The 16781-nt window shown below is 37.3% G+C and overlaps 1 protein-coding gene across 8 annotated transcripts in view; it reads right to left on the reverse strand.

The window, feature by feature from the left end:
• Nucleotides 1-16781, reverse strand: part of cdc42bpaa (CDC42 binding protein kinase alpha (DMPK-like) a) — a 79165-nt gene that overhangs the window by 17035 nt on the left and 45349 nt on the right. For 2 of the 8 annotated variants that reach the window (XM_082142757.1, XM_082142751.1), the window contains exons 12-29: nt 16636-16769; nt 12254-12496; nt 12068-12178; nt 10997-11244; nt 10606-10711; nt 6869-6993; nt 5265-5370; nt 4929-5077; nt 4106-4197; nt 3926-4002; nt 3591-3629; nt 2909-3031; nt 2506-2583; nt 2289-2394; nt 2072-2208; nt 1014-1153; nt 839-920; nt 476-695 (exon numbers count right to left, since the gene is read on the reverse strand). In XM_082142757.1, coding sequence (XP_081998883.1) covers nt 476-695; nt 839-920; nt 1014-1153; nt 2072-2208; nt 2289-2394; nt 2506-2583; nt 2909-3031; nt 3591-3629; nt 3926-4002; nt 4106-4197; nt 4929-5077; nt 5265-5370; nt 6869-6993; nt 10606-10711; nt 10997-11244; nt 12068-12178; nt 12254-12496; nt 16636-16769 — 2316 coding nt within the window. Of the gene's footprint in view, nt 1-475; nt 696-838; nt 921-1013; nt 1154-2071; nt 2209-2288; nt 2395-2505; nt 2584-2908; nt 3032-3590; nt 3630-3925; nt 4003-4105; nt 4198-4928; nt 5078-5264; nt 5371-6868; nt 6994-10605; nt 10712-10996; nt 11248-12067; nt 12179-12253; nt 12497-16635; nt 16770-16781 lie in introns of all 8 variants that reach the window. The other 6 variants (XM_082142753.1, XM_082142752.1, XM_082142750.1 and 3 more) reach the window with 6 other exon arrangements.

Genomic DNA, 16781 nt, shown 5'->3' on the forward strand with positions numbered 1-16781 from the left:
GTATAATATATAATATCTAAGACTCGTCTTGTGCTTCCTGTTTGACAACAGAAATGTAATATTTTCTTCCATCTCGTACATCATTCATGAGAGCACCATACAAAAATATGTTTGTTTTTTTTTGTGCAAACAAAGCACTCGCGTCGCTTCATAAAATTGAGGTTAAACCACTGGAGCTCTCAGATTTCATTAAAAATATCTTCATTTGTGTTCCGAAGATGAACAAATGTCTTCAGGGTTTGGAACGACATGAGGGTGGTATATACAGTATATAATTTTTGGGTGAACTATCCCTTTAACATATGATCGCTCACATACACAAGGCGAGCAGATATCTACTCATTTCACATGTGAAGAGCTTAGCCAATCACATCAGAGATTATAAAAATATGGAAGTCTTAATGATTGTTATGTAATAAAAAACCTTGACATTAACATAATGAACCTAAGATTATTGGGATGTGGTGGATTATACCTATAATAGCAGCAGCTTGTGTGGTTTTGATGAGAGGCAGTGTGCTGTCATACGCTTCTTTAGGGACGTAAACAAAGCGTTCTTTAAGTTTGCTCTTCTTCAAGAGGCGGTGCAGCTCGTTCAGCAGGCCGACCCACTTGGTTCTTTCCTGATCGCTGTCGGCCAGGATCAAGATGGAGCATTTCTTATTGCTGGATGAGGAGAGCTGTGACGCAGTCACCTGCAGGAGTGGAAGAGGACAACAACTTCAAATTTTATCACTGAACACAGGCACAAAAGAATTTTCTAAAATTTCAGTACAATACGAATGTTACCAATATGAACTTATGTAAATAAAATATTAAACAATCATGTTCAACTCACCCTGAAGATACAGGGAATGTCCTTCCTGTTCGCATGAATGACATCTGATGCCAAAACTGAGCTAACTGAAAATTCCTCGTCCCTAGGAAACAAAGAGAACGATTTAGATGTCATGCAAACACAGTCATTAGAGTCAAAGACAGGACCAGATGTTTGTTTTGAAGTTCTCACTGACCTCATGTCAATAACCTGGTTCACCGTGACACCAGGCTGAGCAGCTTTGCCCTCTGGGAGATCATATAAGAAGAGTTTGAAGTCACAGACCACAGCGATGGACCTCTGCCACCCCTTCTTCACACCTAATGGTTTCGGCACCTAAAAGAAAAGATATCAGAATTAGTTCTCAAATAACTGAAAACAAAACTGTCCAAAATAGTGGGTTAACAGGTTAGTTCAACCAAAATGAGAATTCTGTCATTAATTATTCAGCCTCATGTCGTTCCAAACCCGTTCTCCGGAACACAAATTAATATATTTTTTATGAAATGTGAGAGCTTTCTGTCCCTCCGTTGACAGCTACACAACTACCACTTTGACGCTTTAAAAAGTTCATGAAGAGATAGCAAAACTAAATATGAATTGAGCGGTTTAGTCCAAATTTTCTGAAGAGACACAATCACTTACATGATGAAAAGAATTTTGGCTTTTATATATAAACTTGACATGCGAGAACCAATGAGGTTCATTCTCGTGTTACGCAAGCATGTTTGAGCTTCCACAAGAACCAATGAGGTTTGTTCCCTCACGTCAAGCAGGTTCAGTTGAGCTTCTGTTTATGTTCGCTAATCAATATGTATATGTGAATAAAAGCTTAAATTCAATCTGTTCATTATATAAAGCGATCATGTCTCTTCAGAAATTTTGGACTAGACCGCTCAATTCATATGGATTTATTTTACGATTAACTTTTTGAAGCATCTGTGGTAGTTGCGTTGCTGTCAATGGAAGGACAGAAAGTTCTCAGATTTCATAAAAAATATCTTCATTTGTGTTCCGAAGATCAATGAAAGTCTTTTATTTATATATATATATTATTTATATTATAAGTAGAGCAATATTGCCTTTGGTGACAGACTATTTTTAAAAGCTAAAACATTATAGGTTGAAATTATAAATTAATCCTAGTCAATTTTTCAGGAAGATAAAAAAATTATGTTTATCTGCTAATAATAATATTAACAATAATAGTTTTGATTACCAAAATTTATGAGGATTTAAACTAAAGCATCTAACCTTGACATGGCCCTCATAAGCTGTGCCGATGCCCTTCTGGGGGTCGATACCCAGCGGTCCTTTGGTTTGATCCGGTGGGATCGGGCACACGGCAGGAGCTTTGTCCGCACACGTCACATGACAGGAGAAATTACAGACTGCAGGAGGAGGAGAACAAGGTGAATGCCCATCTTAACGTCATTTACCATTTCCATGACAACCTCAGCTGAGCCCTTACCTTCACACGTACAGCCCTGCCGAATGATTCCCACCATTAGAGAAGTACACTGGTTACACTTAGTGGCCGTATTGAAGGTCTTCACCACGAATTGATGGGCCTTTGGCTAAAAAATAAGCAATTTAGAAAATTATAAATTACAACATATTACAAAACATAAGATATGTTTGACCGGCTGATATGAAAGTAGTTGTAGAATGTGAGGAAAATGAATTACTTTAGGTGTGCTGTGACCAGAGCTACTGTATCCTGATTGAACGGGTGTTTGAGCGCCTCGTTGTGGCTGATCTACCTGCTGGAAACATAGTCACGGCTATTAGTCACAACATGCTAACATCCTATCAGAAATGTTAAAGCATCATCTGCACCGTCTCTTTTTCTAAATGAGTAAAGCTTTGTTCCAAAACCTGCTGAGCTCCCTACCTAGACGACAGCCCTATAAGGCATCTAACCACATGCTTCTGACCACATTCTAAGGTGGCATCTTATGTGTCTGTATTGGATAAGACAATCCCTGAATACACTGCAACAAGCTCTGTGTTAAGTTTCATCCAAAACGGCAGTTAAATGGCCTAAGTTTCTGAGTTTTAGTGTTGCTAAAGGGGTCATTGTGAAGTCACCTCTTGAGACTCCTGCAAATCGCTGGTAGTTGAGGGCGAGCGAGAGTGTGACGTGACCTGGGATCTTCCATCTTCCTCCCGGGATGGTGTGTTGGACAGGCTGAAGTTATCGATGGAATCAATCTATTGAGGAGGTTAGAGAAAGGAAACATTTAGAGAACCGATCCAGCTGTACTATGAACTATGAGCAGCAGATGGAAAGCATAATGCATTTAGACCCAAGACATGCCTGCTAAACATAACAACTGACTCTTTGAAAAGACATCATGCACATTAGCAGCATTTTGACAGGACAGACTCAAACAAGACCCAAACAACACGTCAATGATGCTTGACGGGAACAAGAACCGAGAATGTAGAGAAATCTGAAACGCAAACAACTCATGTCTGTTTCGCAACAAGCTTCACAGTAGTTTAGCAACAGCAATTATATGCAAAAGTGAGTTAGAAGTTGAGTCTTCCAAACCTCAATTGGAAATGCAAGATGAATGGAATAAAATGTTTGCATATGTATTAGCTACAGAAAGTGTCAGTTTGCAGTCCAAATGCTCACATGAAAGACCCTCTGGGAAGTGTGTGATATGTCGCTTCTGCCATGCAGTAGCAGACCGCAGACATGCATTAAAGTCACGCAAACCAACAGAGATGAACCCCTGCACCAAGCACAACAAAAGGAGCTTACACGTCTGCCTTTGCCGGATGGCCCACAGGCAGTGGAGCGCTTCATCACAGACAAGAACAGACAGATAGAACGAGAGAAATAAATAAAAAGAGAGCAAACAATATATGAACACGGAGAAAAGGATTTGCACATTTACTCGATTTTAAAATTACGGACTCAAAAGCCCAGAGGTAATAATCGAGAACGTATTTCAGCCAGTTATTTAATCTACAGTAAACCATGTAAAGACAGAGAATATAAGAGGAAACATAAATTTCAATAAATCATTATTTCTGATTTACAAATGAAAAAGCAGACAGAATGAATTAATGAAGCCACTGTTTCAAAACACCTACATCAAACTGATCCAGGGCGGAGGTTGGAGCATTGAGGAAGGCCAGGAAGGAATTCTGGGAGTCTTGATGCTTGACCCCTATGTAACACATAACATGACTTAAATTTCCCATACAAACATATACACCATCTAAAATATCAAGAAATTTTGCTTGATTGATTTCAAATGTTCAGGCTTTTACCTTTAGACAATCGCAGATTCTCAGTTTCCTGTTTCAGCCTCTGGATCTCTGCCTGTAGGTCCTGGTTCTTCTTTTCCAAGTCGTCCAGCTTACTGTGCAGAACAGAATCAGACACAATGTAATGACCATAACCTGATTAATTCACCAATATATGGCCATTTTTAGATCATCATTTCTGGCCACTGGTCAATTAAACTTTTACTGAATTACATTGGTCAAACCCATATCGGTTGACCATTCTTTGGGATTCTTACCAGCTATTCACTGGATTGTCAACTAGATAATACCAAAGTCCCTTTTAGGCAAGTCATTTGACTTGGCGGCCATCTTTGAAATGCCTCTTAGGCAGCTATTTCAGTCATGCAAGTGCAGCTCCTATCTCTTTGAATGGGGAAATTCTCCATAGCTGTTCACCAAGCTTACGATTATATTTCATATTTGAAATCACCAATGAAATCTGACAACTGTCTCATAAATTTGTTTCTAAATGCTCAAATCATGACAAAAAAACAAAAATTTTCATGCTGGAGCAGCCAAAGCAGTCATAAGCACACGTCTCAGAACATGACTGTTTTTATAGCAACCGGAGCTTCTAACAGCAGCTGCAGTGACGCAATGACTTTACCAAATGGCAATTGCCTCTTTTACTTAGAAGGAGGGATTTATTCCGCCATATTGCGCGTTGAACTTTCTCCCATTCATAGTAATACAAGTGCACCATCTTTGTATATCTAAAGTCTTTGTTTAAACCCATCAACTCATTTCCTGATGTACCGACATGTACGTCCTACTGCAAGCTTAAAAGGAGAGATGTGTGTTTTACCACTCAGTGGCCATATGGGACGTCTTGACTTTGTTGAGCTCATCCTGGATGGTTTGTTTGGCTCTAATCTCGGCATCCAGTGCAGACTGCAGCTCCAGACGGGCAGACATGTCCAGCTTAGCAAAACGTCTAATCTTCCATGGCATGTCCTGGAAAACCAGAAGAAAAGAGAATTAAACATCTACTGGGTCTCAATGCACTAAGATTTGGTGCCATTGAAAATCTTTAAATTTAAAAAAAGGTCAATGTTTAGAATAAACTCTTAACTCATGCTAAAATGCATTCCTAAAACTAAGCACTAAGTTAACAGTCAAGATCAAAGTTTAGTTCTCTTACAGTAGCACGTGCACCCAGACTGGTGTTCCTCAGGCCTTCCAGTTCTTCTGTCATCTTAGTAGCCAAAGCCTGCAGATATCCTCGAGCATCTTTCTCATCACTGACCCTGAGAGAGACAAACAGATGTTCAGAACCACCCTTACCAAACATGACCACAAGGTGGCCCCACGGCCACACAAATACCAACGGTTTGGTGCCAAAGAAGCAGAAGTGAACAAACATTGAATTACAATTATGCAGAGGAGTAGCAAGCTTAATTACCATTACTTCACTTTTTTATAACATTTTAGAATTTTCAGCCTTGCAGCCGTGATTTTAAAACCAAGAAGAAGCTTTTCAAGCGGAGGTTTCAAGCAATGGACTGAACGAACAGGAAAGTGGTGATCTTTTATGGCTACTTCCTACTAATCTGCCTTTCAGCCAGGACTACTGGGCAAATGTTATGTCGCATAATTAATATTCATTAGTCAAGCTGCTAAGGTTAATAATTTGTCCCCATCCTACTCTTTTCAGATCATTCCTACACTCCAGCACTTTGGGTCCAAGGTCTAGATTTGTATATACTGCCAAATGAACTGATGCATTAGTGCATTATTATTATTTTTAAAATAATTTTTCTAAAAACACAAGTCAATTTGTTTTGGAAATGCAAACTGATTGTGTGTGTTTGAAATAGCTACTCTTGGGGATAACATTTCTGGGAAATAGCTAATAAAAGCAAATTAAAAGAAAAAAAGCTTGTTATAAAGAAATTATAATATACACTGCCCAGCCAAAAAATAAGTTACTGTTTGGATTTAAAAAGGCAAATGCTTAAGAGTCTATGATTGGATCATTATTGCAGTGATTATTATGTTTCTAACATGTTATATGTTTGGCAACAGATCTTCTAACCCTAATTTATGGAGTGTGTAGCTTTTCATTTCTTAAACAACCATGTACAAGATCTTGACCAAAACTTGATGCATCTCTTAATAGAAATAACATCTCAACATTTATTTCCATCAAGAGCCTGATGCATCTTGACATTGTCCTCCTGGAAGAATATGTTTCTTCCTACATGGTTGTTTAAGAAATGAAAAGCTACTAACTCCATCAATTAGGGTTAGAAAAACTGTTGCCAAACATATAACATAACAGAATCACTGCAACAATGATCCAATCATAGACTCTTAAGCATTTGCCTATTTAATTCCAAACAGTGACTTTTTTTGTTGGCCCGGCAGTGTATATTTGCTTCTTAAGTTCAGGGTTTGGCTGGCCTACAACAGGGTCAAAAATTTGAGGGCAAAAAAACGCCCACGTCTTGTGGAGAATTCCTCTGATTTTTATTGTTAAATTAACATTTGATAAATATCATTATATAGCACACTAGGCCATTCTAGTAATGAGTTTGTGTGTTTAGCACCTCAGCAGACTACATAGTGACCTGTAATGCACAGCAAAGACAACTTGAAGTAATTACACTAACAATGGGAATGAAAAATGGCTATTATTTTTTATTTGATAATAAATCAGTTTTCTCTGAATCTAAGCATGATCAGATACATCAGAATAAAGTCTAAGACTGATTCCAGATTAAAAAGCATGTGTGCGTTTCTCACCATTGAATGATTTCTGTGATCTGGGCCTCCCAGTGGGCCACACTCTCTTTCTTATCAGCCAGTTCTCTCATTTCCTCCTCCAGCTGTTTGTTACTGCTGCTCAACTTCTCAAACGAGGACATCGTCTACACACAATAAAAGATGTTATTAAAAACATTACAGATTAAAAAGTTTAGAGTTTCTTTCTTTTTTTATTAATACTTTTATTTAGCAAGGACACACATTGATTACATTGATCAAAAGTGACAGTGTATAATGTTACAAAAGATTTCTATTTCAAATAAATGCAGTTTTTTTTCACTTTCTATTGGTAAAAGAATTCTTGATAAAAATGTATCACAGTTTATACAAAAATATTAAGCAGCACAACTGTTTTCAACAATGATCATAAGAAGAATGACTTCTGAAGGATCATGTGATTGAAGACTGCAGTAATGATGCTGAAAATTCAGCTTTGCATCACAGGAATAAATTAAATATATCAAAACAGAAAGTTAAGTTGCAAAAATAGAAATGTACATTGCAATAATATTTCACAATAATATTGTTTTTCTCTTTTTGATCAAATTAATGCAGCTTTGGTGAGCATAAAATACATCTTTCAAAAGCATAAACCTTTACCGACCCCAATGATGTTTTTGAATGCAAGAACGGTAAGATTATATACAGTACTTTCTTATGAACAAATAGTCATTCAGTCAACCCACAGACTTGATTCTGAAAATGTAGTTTAGCACATCCCTAACCCAGCTATACATTTAATTTCAGTAAACAGAAAATAATCCTCATTTGAGGGTTTTACTCCTGCACAACCCAATTAACACAACAGGCTCGAAAACATGCCATCATCATTTCAGAAAATCACAAACCAATACGGCAATTTGAGGGGGCAGATGTAATTAAACGGACCAGAGAATCAGAGCCTGCAGGATGGACCACCATGCAAAGCCACCCGCGTCCCTCTAATACCCTCTACATTTCCACCCCTAAACCACTAAGAACCACCAAACGCTCATGAATAAACATGACCCCCTCCGTCTGCAATGCCTCAGTTGACTTCGCAGTAAACATGTCTGCTAGTACACATTTATCCAGTCAACTCTGATTTAGTTGCGCTCTCTATCTTAAGCAAGAGCTGGTGAGGTTGACCACCCCATAATTACACTTGCATTATTCAACATTTTCATTTAACACCACGCTCTGACCGGAGTGCTGAACCCTCGCAGTGGTCCTCGGGATAACCGTTCCAGATTCCTGTCTGTTGATCAGCATATTTCCCTGTGCTTACACAGGGGGGAGGATGCTGACTGACTTCCCAGTAAAACATTGGCATGGTGGACCATATCTTCAGCTCAACACACTCATGGAAAGACTCAGTCCGCAAATGGCAACGGCATGTTTTCTTTCTTTCACAACTGAGTGCTGCCCTCCAAGGGTTCTTCTCCAAACATCTCTTGCGTGTGTTTTTTTGCACCACTCTGTGTGCTTTACACTCCATTTGAAGCGCTCAGAAACGGTACCAAGAATTAATCAATGGTTTTAACAAAAAGCATCAACTCTGACCACTAAGAAGCGAAGCGTCCTGTCATCTTCAGCGTAAAGACCACATCAAAAGTGAAGTGGAATCTTTGACTTCAGTAATATGAGAGTTGGAGGTTGTGGTTTCAGGATTGTGGGCTGATGTGTTAGTGTTGCACAGCATCCTGGAGCCACAGTAGTGTCATAGTATCCAAGCCTAAAAATACTGGTATGCCACAAATTTTTCAAATCGTAGTAGTTTTACTATATGAAAGTTTATGCAGTAGCTAAAATTGTTTGCACACCAACAGTTTAACTTGAATCTAAAGGCATGTCTAAAATACTGTAAAACAATAAACATGACAAACACAGTCGACTGTCATTCGAGAAGACTTAAAGGGTTAGTTCTGCCAAAAATTAAAACTCTGTCATTAATTACTCACCCTAATGTCGCTCCAAACCTGTAAAACTTTCGTTCATCAATACACAAATGAAGATATTTTTGATGAAATCTGAGAGCATCTGTCCCTCCATTGACAGCTACACAACTACCACTTTGACGCTTTAAAAAGTTCATAAAGAGATCGTAAAACTAATCCATATGAATTGAACGGTTTAGTCAAAATTTTCTGAAGAGACACAATCGCTTTATATGAAGAATAGATTGAATTTAAGCTTTTATTCCTATATAAACTTTGATCAGCGGACGTAAACAGAACCAAACTTGCTTGACGCGCAAGAACAAACCTCATTGGTTCTTGATGAAGCTTAAACGTCCTGCGTAACACAAGAATGAACCTCATTGGTTCTCACATGGCAAATAAACATGCTTGAGCTTCCATTTACCATCACTGATGTGTGAGCTGATGAATGTTTACATGTGAATAAAAGCCTAAATTCAATCTGTTCACCATGTAAAGTGTTTGAGTCTCTTCAGAAAATTTGGACTAAACCGATCAATTCATATGGATTAGTTTTACGATCTCTTGAGGCGTCAAAGTGCTAGTTGCATAGCTGTCAATGGAGAGACGGAAAGCTCTCACATTTCATCAAAAATATCTTCATTTGCGTTCCGAAGATCAACGAAAGTCTTACAGGTTTGGAGCGACATGAGGTTGAGTAATCGATGACAGAATTCTCATTTTGGGTGAACAACCTTTTTAAAATGATAATATTCACCGCCCTCTAAAAAAATCTAAAAAAAACATGAGTGTCACGGAGATAATTCAGTTGGTGTAATACTGTGAGATATAATTTAAGCCAATGTAAAAATGCTGTTTGCGATCGATTTTATTTCTATAATGTGATGTTTTTGTGAGAGAATGATTAGGTGTCAAGACCTGATTGTATCGCACTTCTATTTGCACTTCTGGCTCTATCACCCTGAAGTCAATGGTTTCTTTGAATGGGTGTTCGGTTAAATGCCTGAAATGAGGTCTGTGGTTAACACAAGTTCAAGATATGTTCACGTTTTATTCTACGACATTAAATACATCGGTAATGCCCTGCTCATGAGTTTTTAAGCTTTTATTTGTATTGAAAAGGTGGTTGCTTAAATGTGGCTAAATGGGACAGTCGGGAACATTAAACGTCGTCACGTCGACCAGGAAAACCCATTTAGTTAGCTTTAAGTTTGGTTAAGTTTAGTTTGAAATAAAGATTGGTGGTGACGTTAAAGTCATGTGATCGTGGTGTGGTTTGTTTATAGCCTAGCTTTAGCTTTTTACTTCTGACGATTGTTTTAGGCTTAACATTTCATAAAAGTAGTGTTAATTTGGGCTAATTATCTTGATGAACAACACATGTAAAATCATAAACTTTTGTTGGTCACAGAGCTTATTTTCTGCAATAATCCAAAAAGCCAATGGAAAAAAACGTATTGTCTTTTCGTCAAGGGAATCAGGGCGATGCTAACTTCCAGGAAGACAAAAAAAAAAGTCATCCCTGCAGCACTCAATATGACTTTCCTAAAACAATGCCTAAATAGATATTTGGATATTGGTTAACATTATGCAATTGCCCGCGGTGCCAAAGGGACATCAATGGAAAAGCAAAGTCATTTCAGAGTTAAGAGCAAGTTATTAAATTTTTAAGAACGATTATAAAAACATTTGTTCTTTGAAATAACCTGCATCAGTGCATTAAGTAAATAGGCTGAACTCCCATTTCATGTTGACACTCAGTTATCGTGACAGCCATAGGAGTGTGTGAATGTTCACCTTGTCAAGTTCACTGGAAAGTTTCTTGTTCTCCTCTGACAGCAGCACTCGCTCTCTCTCGTACTTCTGTTTGTACTCTGTCTCAAACTCCTCTCGTTCGCTCTGACTGTGAGGGTGAAATGATTTATTGAGCATCAGGGTTACTCAGCATCCAACACACACTGCCAACACACTAACACAAGCCAAACTCCATAGCTTATTTTAAAGAGGTCATGATTTACACTATATTTCTTTTCTTTTTTCCTTAAGACCACTTACAATGTTAGTCAAGGTTCCTTTCACCACAAATGTTTGTAATTTAGTTTTACAATCACCATTTTCCACCCTCACTGGCCATTAGACTTATCTAGTAGAATAATACATTGAATAATACATGTAGTAAGATCAGTACCCCTCTCTGCGGGTCTTCTCAAGCTTGTCTTTGAGCATCATGATCTCTTTCTTCAAGGTGAGCTGCTGTCCCTCTGCTTCCCGCAGCTCCTTCTTCAGGTTCTTCAGTTCGTTGCCATGTTGTAGTTCCCTGCGTGACAGCTCTTCCTCATAGAACAGACTCTTCTTCTCCAGGTCTGCTCGTAATTTACTGAGCTCCTGGTGCTGCTCAGAGGACCCAACGCTTGGAGAACGGCCCACCTGCTTCTGCTGCTTCACGACACAGGGGGAAAAAAAGGAGATTATCAGAAACATGTATACAGATCATTTTAAGATAAGATTAAATTAATAAATGTGACAAATTAATGTTTTGTGATGTATATGCATAAAAACCTTCTCACAACATAAAATTGTGAACAATTTATTAAATAATTAAATAATTGATTCATGTATAATGTATTCAAATTAATGAAAAATACTCATTAAAAAATAATTATAACAAGTAATTAACAAAACACTATATTCATTTTCTTTTTAATTAATTAATTAATTAATTAATTAATATTTTGCACACTTTCCAACCGACTTGATATTTTTACTAATAATCAATTTAATTATTTATTTAGGTAAGGTAAGTTTAAATTTCACACAAAAAAAGCAACATTTTGAGCAAAAAGCTGAGATTTTTTTTTTGTCAAAGACTACATCCAGATCGGATCAAAAGGACATTTCTGTGATCAAAACACAGATGGACTAGATCGAGTCTAAGGTTGCACATATACCTCATCCTGGGGTGACATTTCATTCTGTAAAATTAGGCAGTTTTGATTTATATGCTGTTTAATGTTGATGATCACATTATTTTACATATGCATCTGCTAACATGATATCGCTTGTTTCTGCTCCTTCTTCACGTGTCTTTTGATTTCCGTCAATGGCGGGGGAAAGAGTTAATAAAAGCAAGCCAACAGACATCACACAGCACTCTTAATTTTCCATGCTTGTCGCATAGTGCATAAAACCCCCTTTAACAGTGGCAAAATCACTGTAACAGCTTTATTTCCAGAGAAAAGGTGTGTTTGTGTGCACACACCTTCATTCCATCCAGCTCTTCTTCCAGTTGTCTGCTGTACTGCTCACTGCGTTCCCTCAACTTCTTCTCTTTCTGGGCTTCAGCAGACCACTCTTCAGTCTGGGCCTCCATCTACACACACAGACATAGAGTTTACACATGTAATAAAACAGACTACTCTGATCAGCCGTTCTCCTCCACACTAACCTCTTTCTTGGCCCGCTCAGCTTTGCGCACATCCAGCCTTAGCGCTTCCACCTTCTGATTGAGGGAATCCATCTCCTCCTCTTTGTCCCGAAGCTGCCGGGAGAGTCGTTGTTTCTGTGACCGCAGCTCTGTCACCCTCTCGCTCAACTCAGCAAACTCCTGCATGGCCATTTTCCTCTGGCTGTCTGCCTCTTTCAGCTCCTTCCCCTGAGCTTTCAGCTTCTCTGAGGAGTCCTGCAGGCCCTATAGCCAAACAGTAAACAAAGTTGTACAAAAGATTAATTAATTAATAATTATACATTATAGTTAGGGATTATAATGATGCTGCGATACTGTGCTTGTGTACTCGTACTCTTTAATATGCTCCGATACCAACAACCAATACCACGCAGCGTGTTCAGGCCGTACTGCTTGTGACAAAGAAAAACCAACAACAGAGCAAACAGAGAGCAGAATGGAGATATCTGAGATGTATTGAATTAATGGCATGTTAAACAAATGAAATATTTACGCTTATACCATGGGCTGTTTAAATACTCGATTCTGATTGGCTGGAAGGTGTGCAGTAAGTAAGGAATAATTGACGACAGGCCGTTGAATTATTAGAAAAATAATGCACACCCGAGGTGGTAATGCGGTCACGACGCGAAGCGGAGCCTCATTTCAGAGTTAGCAACGGAGGTTTGAGCCGCTGATAGCAGACTAATGCTGGGACACACGACTAGCTGACACATTCTCTGACTGTTTTCATCGACTGCAGCAGATTTTAAACACCGACTTTGAACACAGACTGAACGCGCTGAACACGCGTTTGGGCATGATCAGTCATAAGTATCAAATTACATTCATAACCGGCCTTAAAGTGTGTTCCCGGCTTTATGCAGTTATTAATGCAGTTATTAGAGAGAGATGTTGCAATAATGAGACAGAAAAGCATGTGCGTCAATATTATTATTTATTAATTAGTTAAATTCGTTTTAATTAATTCGTTAATTCTTTTTTTTTTCTATTATTGACAGATGACAGTAGACTAGCCAAATAAATGAAACCCAAAGCCCTTTTAACAAGTAGGCCTATCAATAATTATTTATTTGTTAAATTATCTGCAATAAAAATCCGTGCTGCAGGACTATCCATTTATTTAGCCTATATTCAGTTTAATTTTCTATTGATTATAGATAGGACTTTATAGTTTATTTATTCAAATTAAACTGCATGTTTCTATTGATTGTGAAGCTAAACATTGAAAATTGCAGATCAAGCGCATGGGGCGAAATGCTTTTTCTTGTTATGAATTGTATCCTATTTTCCGTTATTACAGTTAACTACGCGAAGTGATATGGAACTGTAATGCGGTCAAGACCTGCCTGGAACTACTTTAGCCGTGCGTTTCCCTGAAAATAATGCACACCTTAGAACGTTCGTCAACCAATCAGATTCAAGCATTCAACGGCCCTGTAGTATAAACCCTTTAATGCACAGGTAGTTCCAGTCAGTTTGATTACAGTTACAGTTCGAAATGAATCCGCTACTATAAACATTGGTAACCATAGTAACACAGTTACACTTGCAAGCAGTGAGAGACTCATATGAAAACGTTTATTTAGGTAGGCTAAATGGATGATTTTTGCATATCGTTTAATTTGTATGGTGAATATGGCAATTTTGAGAAATGGGCCCAGGCACAAGACGAAAAAGAAGACTTGTTGAATGACAAAAAGCGGCACAAAGAATTAACAATAAATAAATGACATGATTAGTTCAAATAAAGATTGCCTTGTCACTGTCAGTGTTGCCTGTCATTCATAAATAATTTTAATAAATCCATTAAAGAATCATTAAGTTAGCTATATGCTTAAGCAACGAGGGGACTGTAGCTGCTAGACTTTAAAGAGACGCACACAGGTAACGTTAACTCGCGCACGCATCTCTCTCTCTCTCTCTCTGTTCCTTCTCTTTCAGTTCTCTGTCTCTCTCTTTTAATAATGAATTTAAATAAATGTGATGATTCATTCAAATAAAAGCAATCCGATGGCTCTACTTTATTTAAAGTGGACGGAGTGCTAGAATTAACGAGCCGTAACTTAAGAAAATAACCGTCATTTTTACACGTCTGTTAAAAAAATTACACTGTGAACATCAGTTACAGCTTTAACTTGTTTTTAACTTGGCAAATAACCAAGGTATAAGCGGGATAATCCACAGCTAGCCATGCATTAAAGGATTTTAATGCACTTCGTAGAGGCAACCACCCTCCACTTCGCGTCGGGCGGTTCTTCGCCTCTACGTCGTGCATTAAAATCCTTTAATGCATGGCTAGCTGTGGATTATCCCTTACCTATATAGCTGCTGTGCGTGAGCTGATAAACGGAAACACGCAGTGGATTGAGCGTACAGCAGTTCAGTCTTGCAAGCTTGTCGATCGCACATCCCTTTTTCACAGAATCACTGGAAAGTTTGTAGTTTGGTCGGATATGGCAATAGCAAAGAAGGTAAAACGAAGCACATATTACTAACGTTAACGGATGGTAAAAGGAGAGAGCGCACTCTTGATTGCTGATTGCTCGATCAGCACACACGAGTCAATTTAGATTAAAATTAAATCGTATATGAAAGTAAAAACTTGAACTATTACATGATTTATTTATAACAAGTGGTTCTCTACATTATTACAAGACATTTACAGGACAAAAGGTTTACTGTGCACAAACATCCAAAGCAATTGAATACGCCACTGAATTCTCTTTCACGTCTTCTTGCGTTGAACTGACAAATTCACACAAAATTATGTAAAAACACATGTCTTTTTGAGTATCCTAGTAAACATAGTTGGTTATGTCTTAAGTGAACAGTTGAGGAATAAAACTCATGTGTAACAGTATATTGGATCCGTGCATTTGGACTTAAAGGGACAGCAGCTTAATAAACCGCCTGCAGTGTTTTTAAAATTAATCAATCAACAAAGGACAAATAAATCACACACTGCTCTTGACTGAATGACTTTTGTAACTTTAATAAGTTTAATCTATATTTAATTTATATAGTGAAGACTATGCAGTGTTATTTTACATTTGATTACTTTATTACAATTCTATACCTGAAAACTACTGTTTTTTATTTATTTATTGTATTTATTTGTACTATCTGTAACTGGATTATTTGTTCTTATTTTATTACTGACTGTTTACTTGTTTTGGATTGTTTTAAATTTACAATAATTAGGCTAGTAGTTTTTGCTGTAGTATCAAAATCAAAATTTCATAATTAAAAAAAATCTAAATTGCACTGGTATCTAAACATTTGAACCACTGACCCAACCAGACCTGAAGCAGCTCTACACATGTGCTGTGCTATTTAATGAAAGATAAAATATGATAACACAATAGAATGAACAGTGAAAGTAACAGAGGCTTGTACAATGTGCAAGAAAATAGCTGAAGGAAATATTATTTACTAAACAAATTAAATCAATGAATATGATTCATATTCTTTTGGATTCCCTAACTTATATATTAAAAAAATTATAAATGCAACGAAAATACAGGTATTAGTATCGGCGAGTAACAAAAATGTAAGTATTGGTATTGGCCTCGTTCTGGAAAAAGTGGCATCAGTGCATTCCTAATTATAATAATAAAATAATCTATTACAGTTAATAAAAATAAAGAATAAATACTTAATTAAAATTCAATTTAAATGTATTATTATTATTATTTTATACACTTTCATACCGACTTGTTTATTAATATAAAACTTATTTATTGAACATTTGAGTCATTTATTATATATTGCAGTGGTTGCCTATTTATAAAAGTTCAACAAAAGTTGAGGTGAATTTTGTTATCTTGCTTTTGTGGAAGAAAAATACTAGACCCCTCTTTTCTGACTGGCTAACCGGACTCACTTCTACGTTACATCTTGAAAGAATTAGATACTCCATATCCGGGAACCCTGCAAAATTCGATATGATGTGGGAACCAGTTTTTACTTTTTTGTCAAACCGGAAGGACTAATTATTTATTTATGTTTTCCTGATCTGTAATAATCACTTTCTGTAATTATTGTGATTGCACTTTGTAACAGAGGTTGGCTTTGTGTACGTCTTCCTTTTCTATAGTACTTTTGTTTCATTTTACACATTGCACAGATTTCTGTTTTATGAAGGGTCTTTTTGTCTGTTATTTTTTGTTTTTGATGTTTGAAAACCTCAATAAAAATAATATACATAAAAGTTGAGGTGAATTTTGTCATCTACTAAATTATTCTTATCAGTGAAAATTAAACAGATGCATACAGCATATCATTATACCTCTCAAGAGATATTATGCAGCGCTTTCAAACTAATCTGAAGTGAGAGACATTGCTTGTGTGAAGCTGTGTACCTTCTGCAGGTCATCTCTTTCCTGCTTCATGCTCTTGAGCTGTTTCTCTAGAGATCGGATCTGTTTGGAGGAGTCTTCCAGATCCCTGCGGGAAGAACTGGCCTGTTCTAACTTCTGCTCCACCTGTCCTGTATCTGAAAGGGGGA

The sequence above is a fragment of the Leuciscus leuciscus genome, assembly GCF_965113295.1.
Source record: "Leuciscus leuciscus genome assembly, chromosome: 17".
Classification (NCBI taxonomy): Eukaryota; Metazoa; Chordata; class Actinopteri; order Cypriniformes; family Leuciscidae; genus Leuciscus; species Leuciscus leuciscus.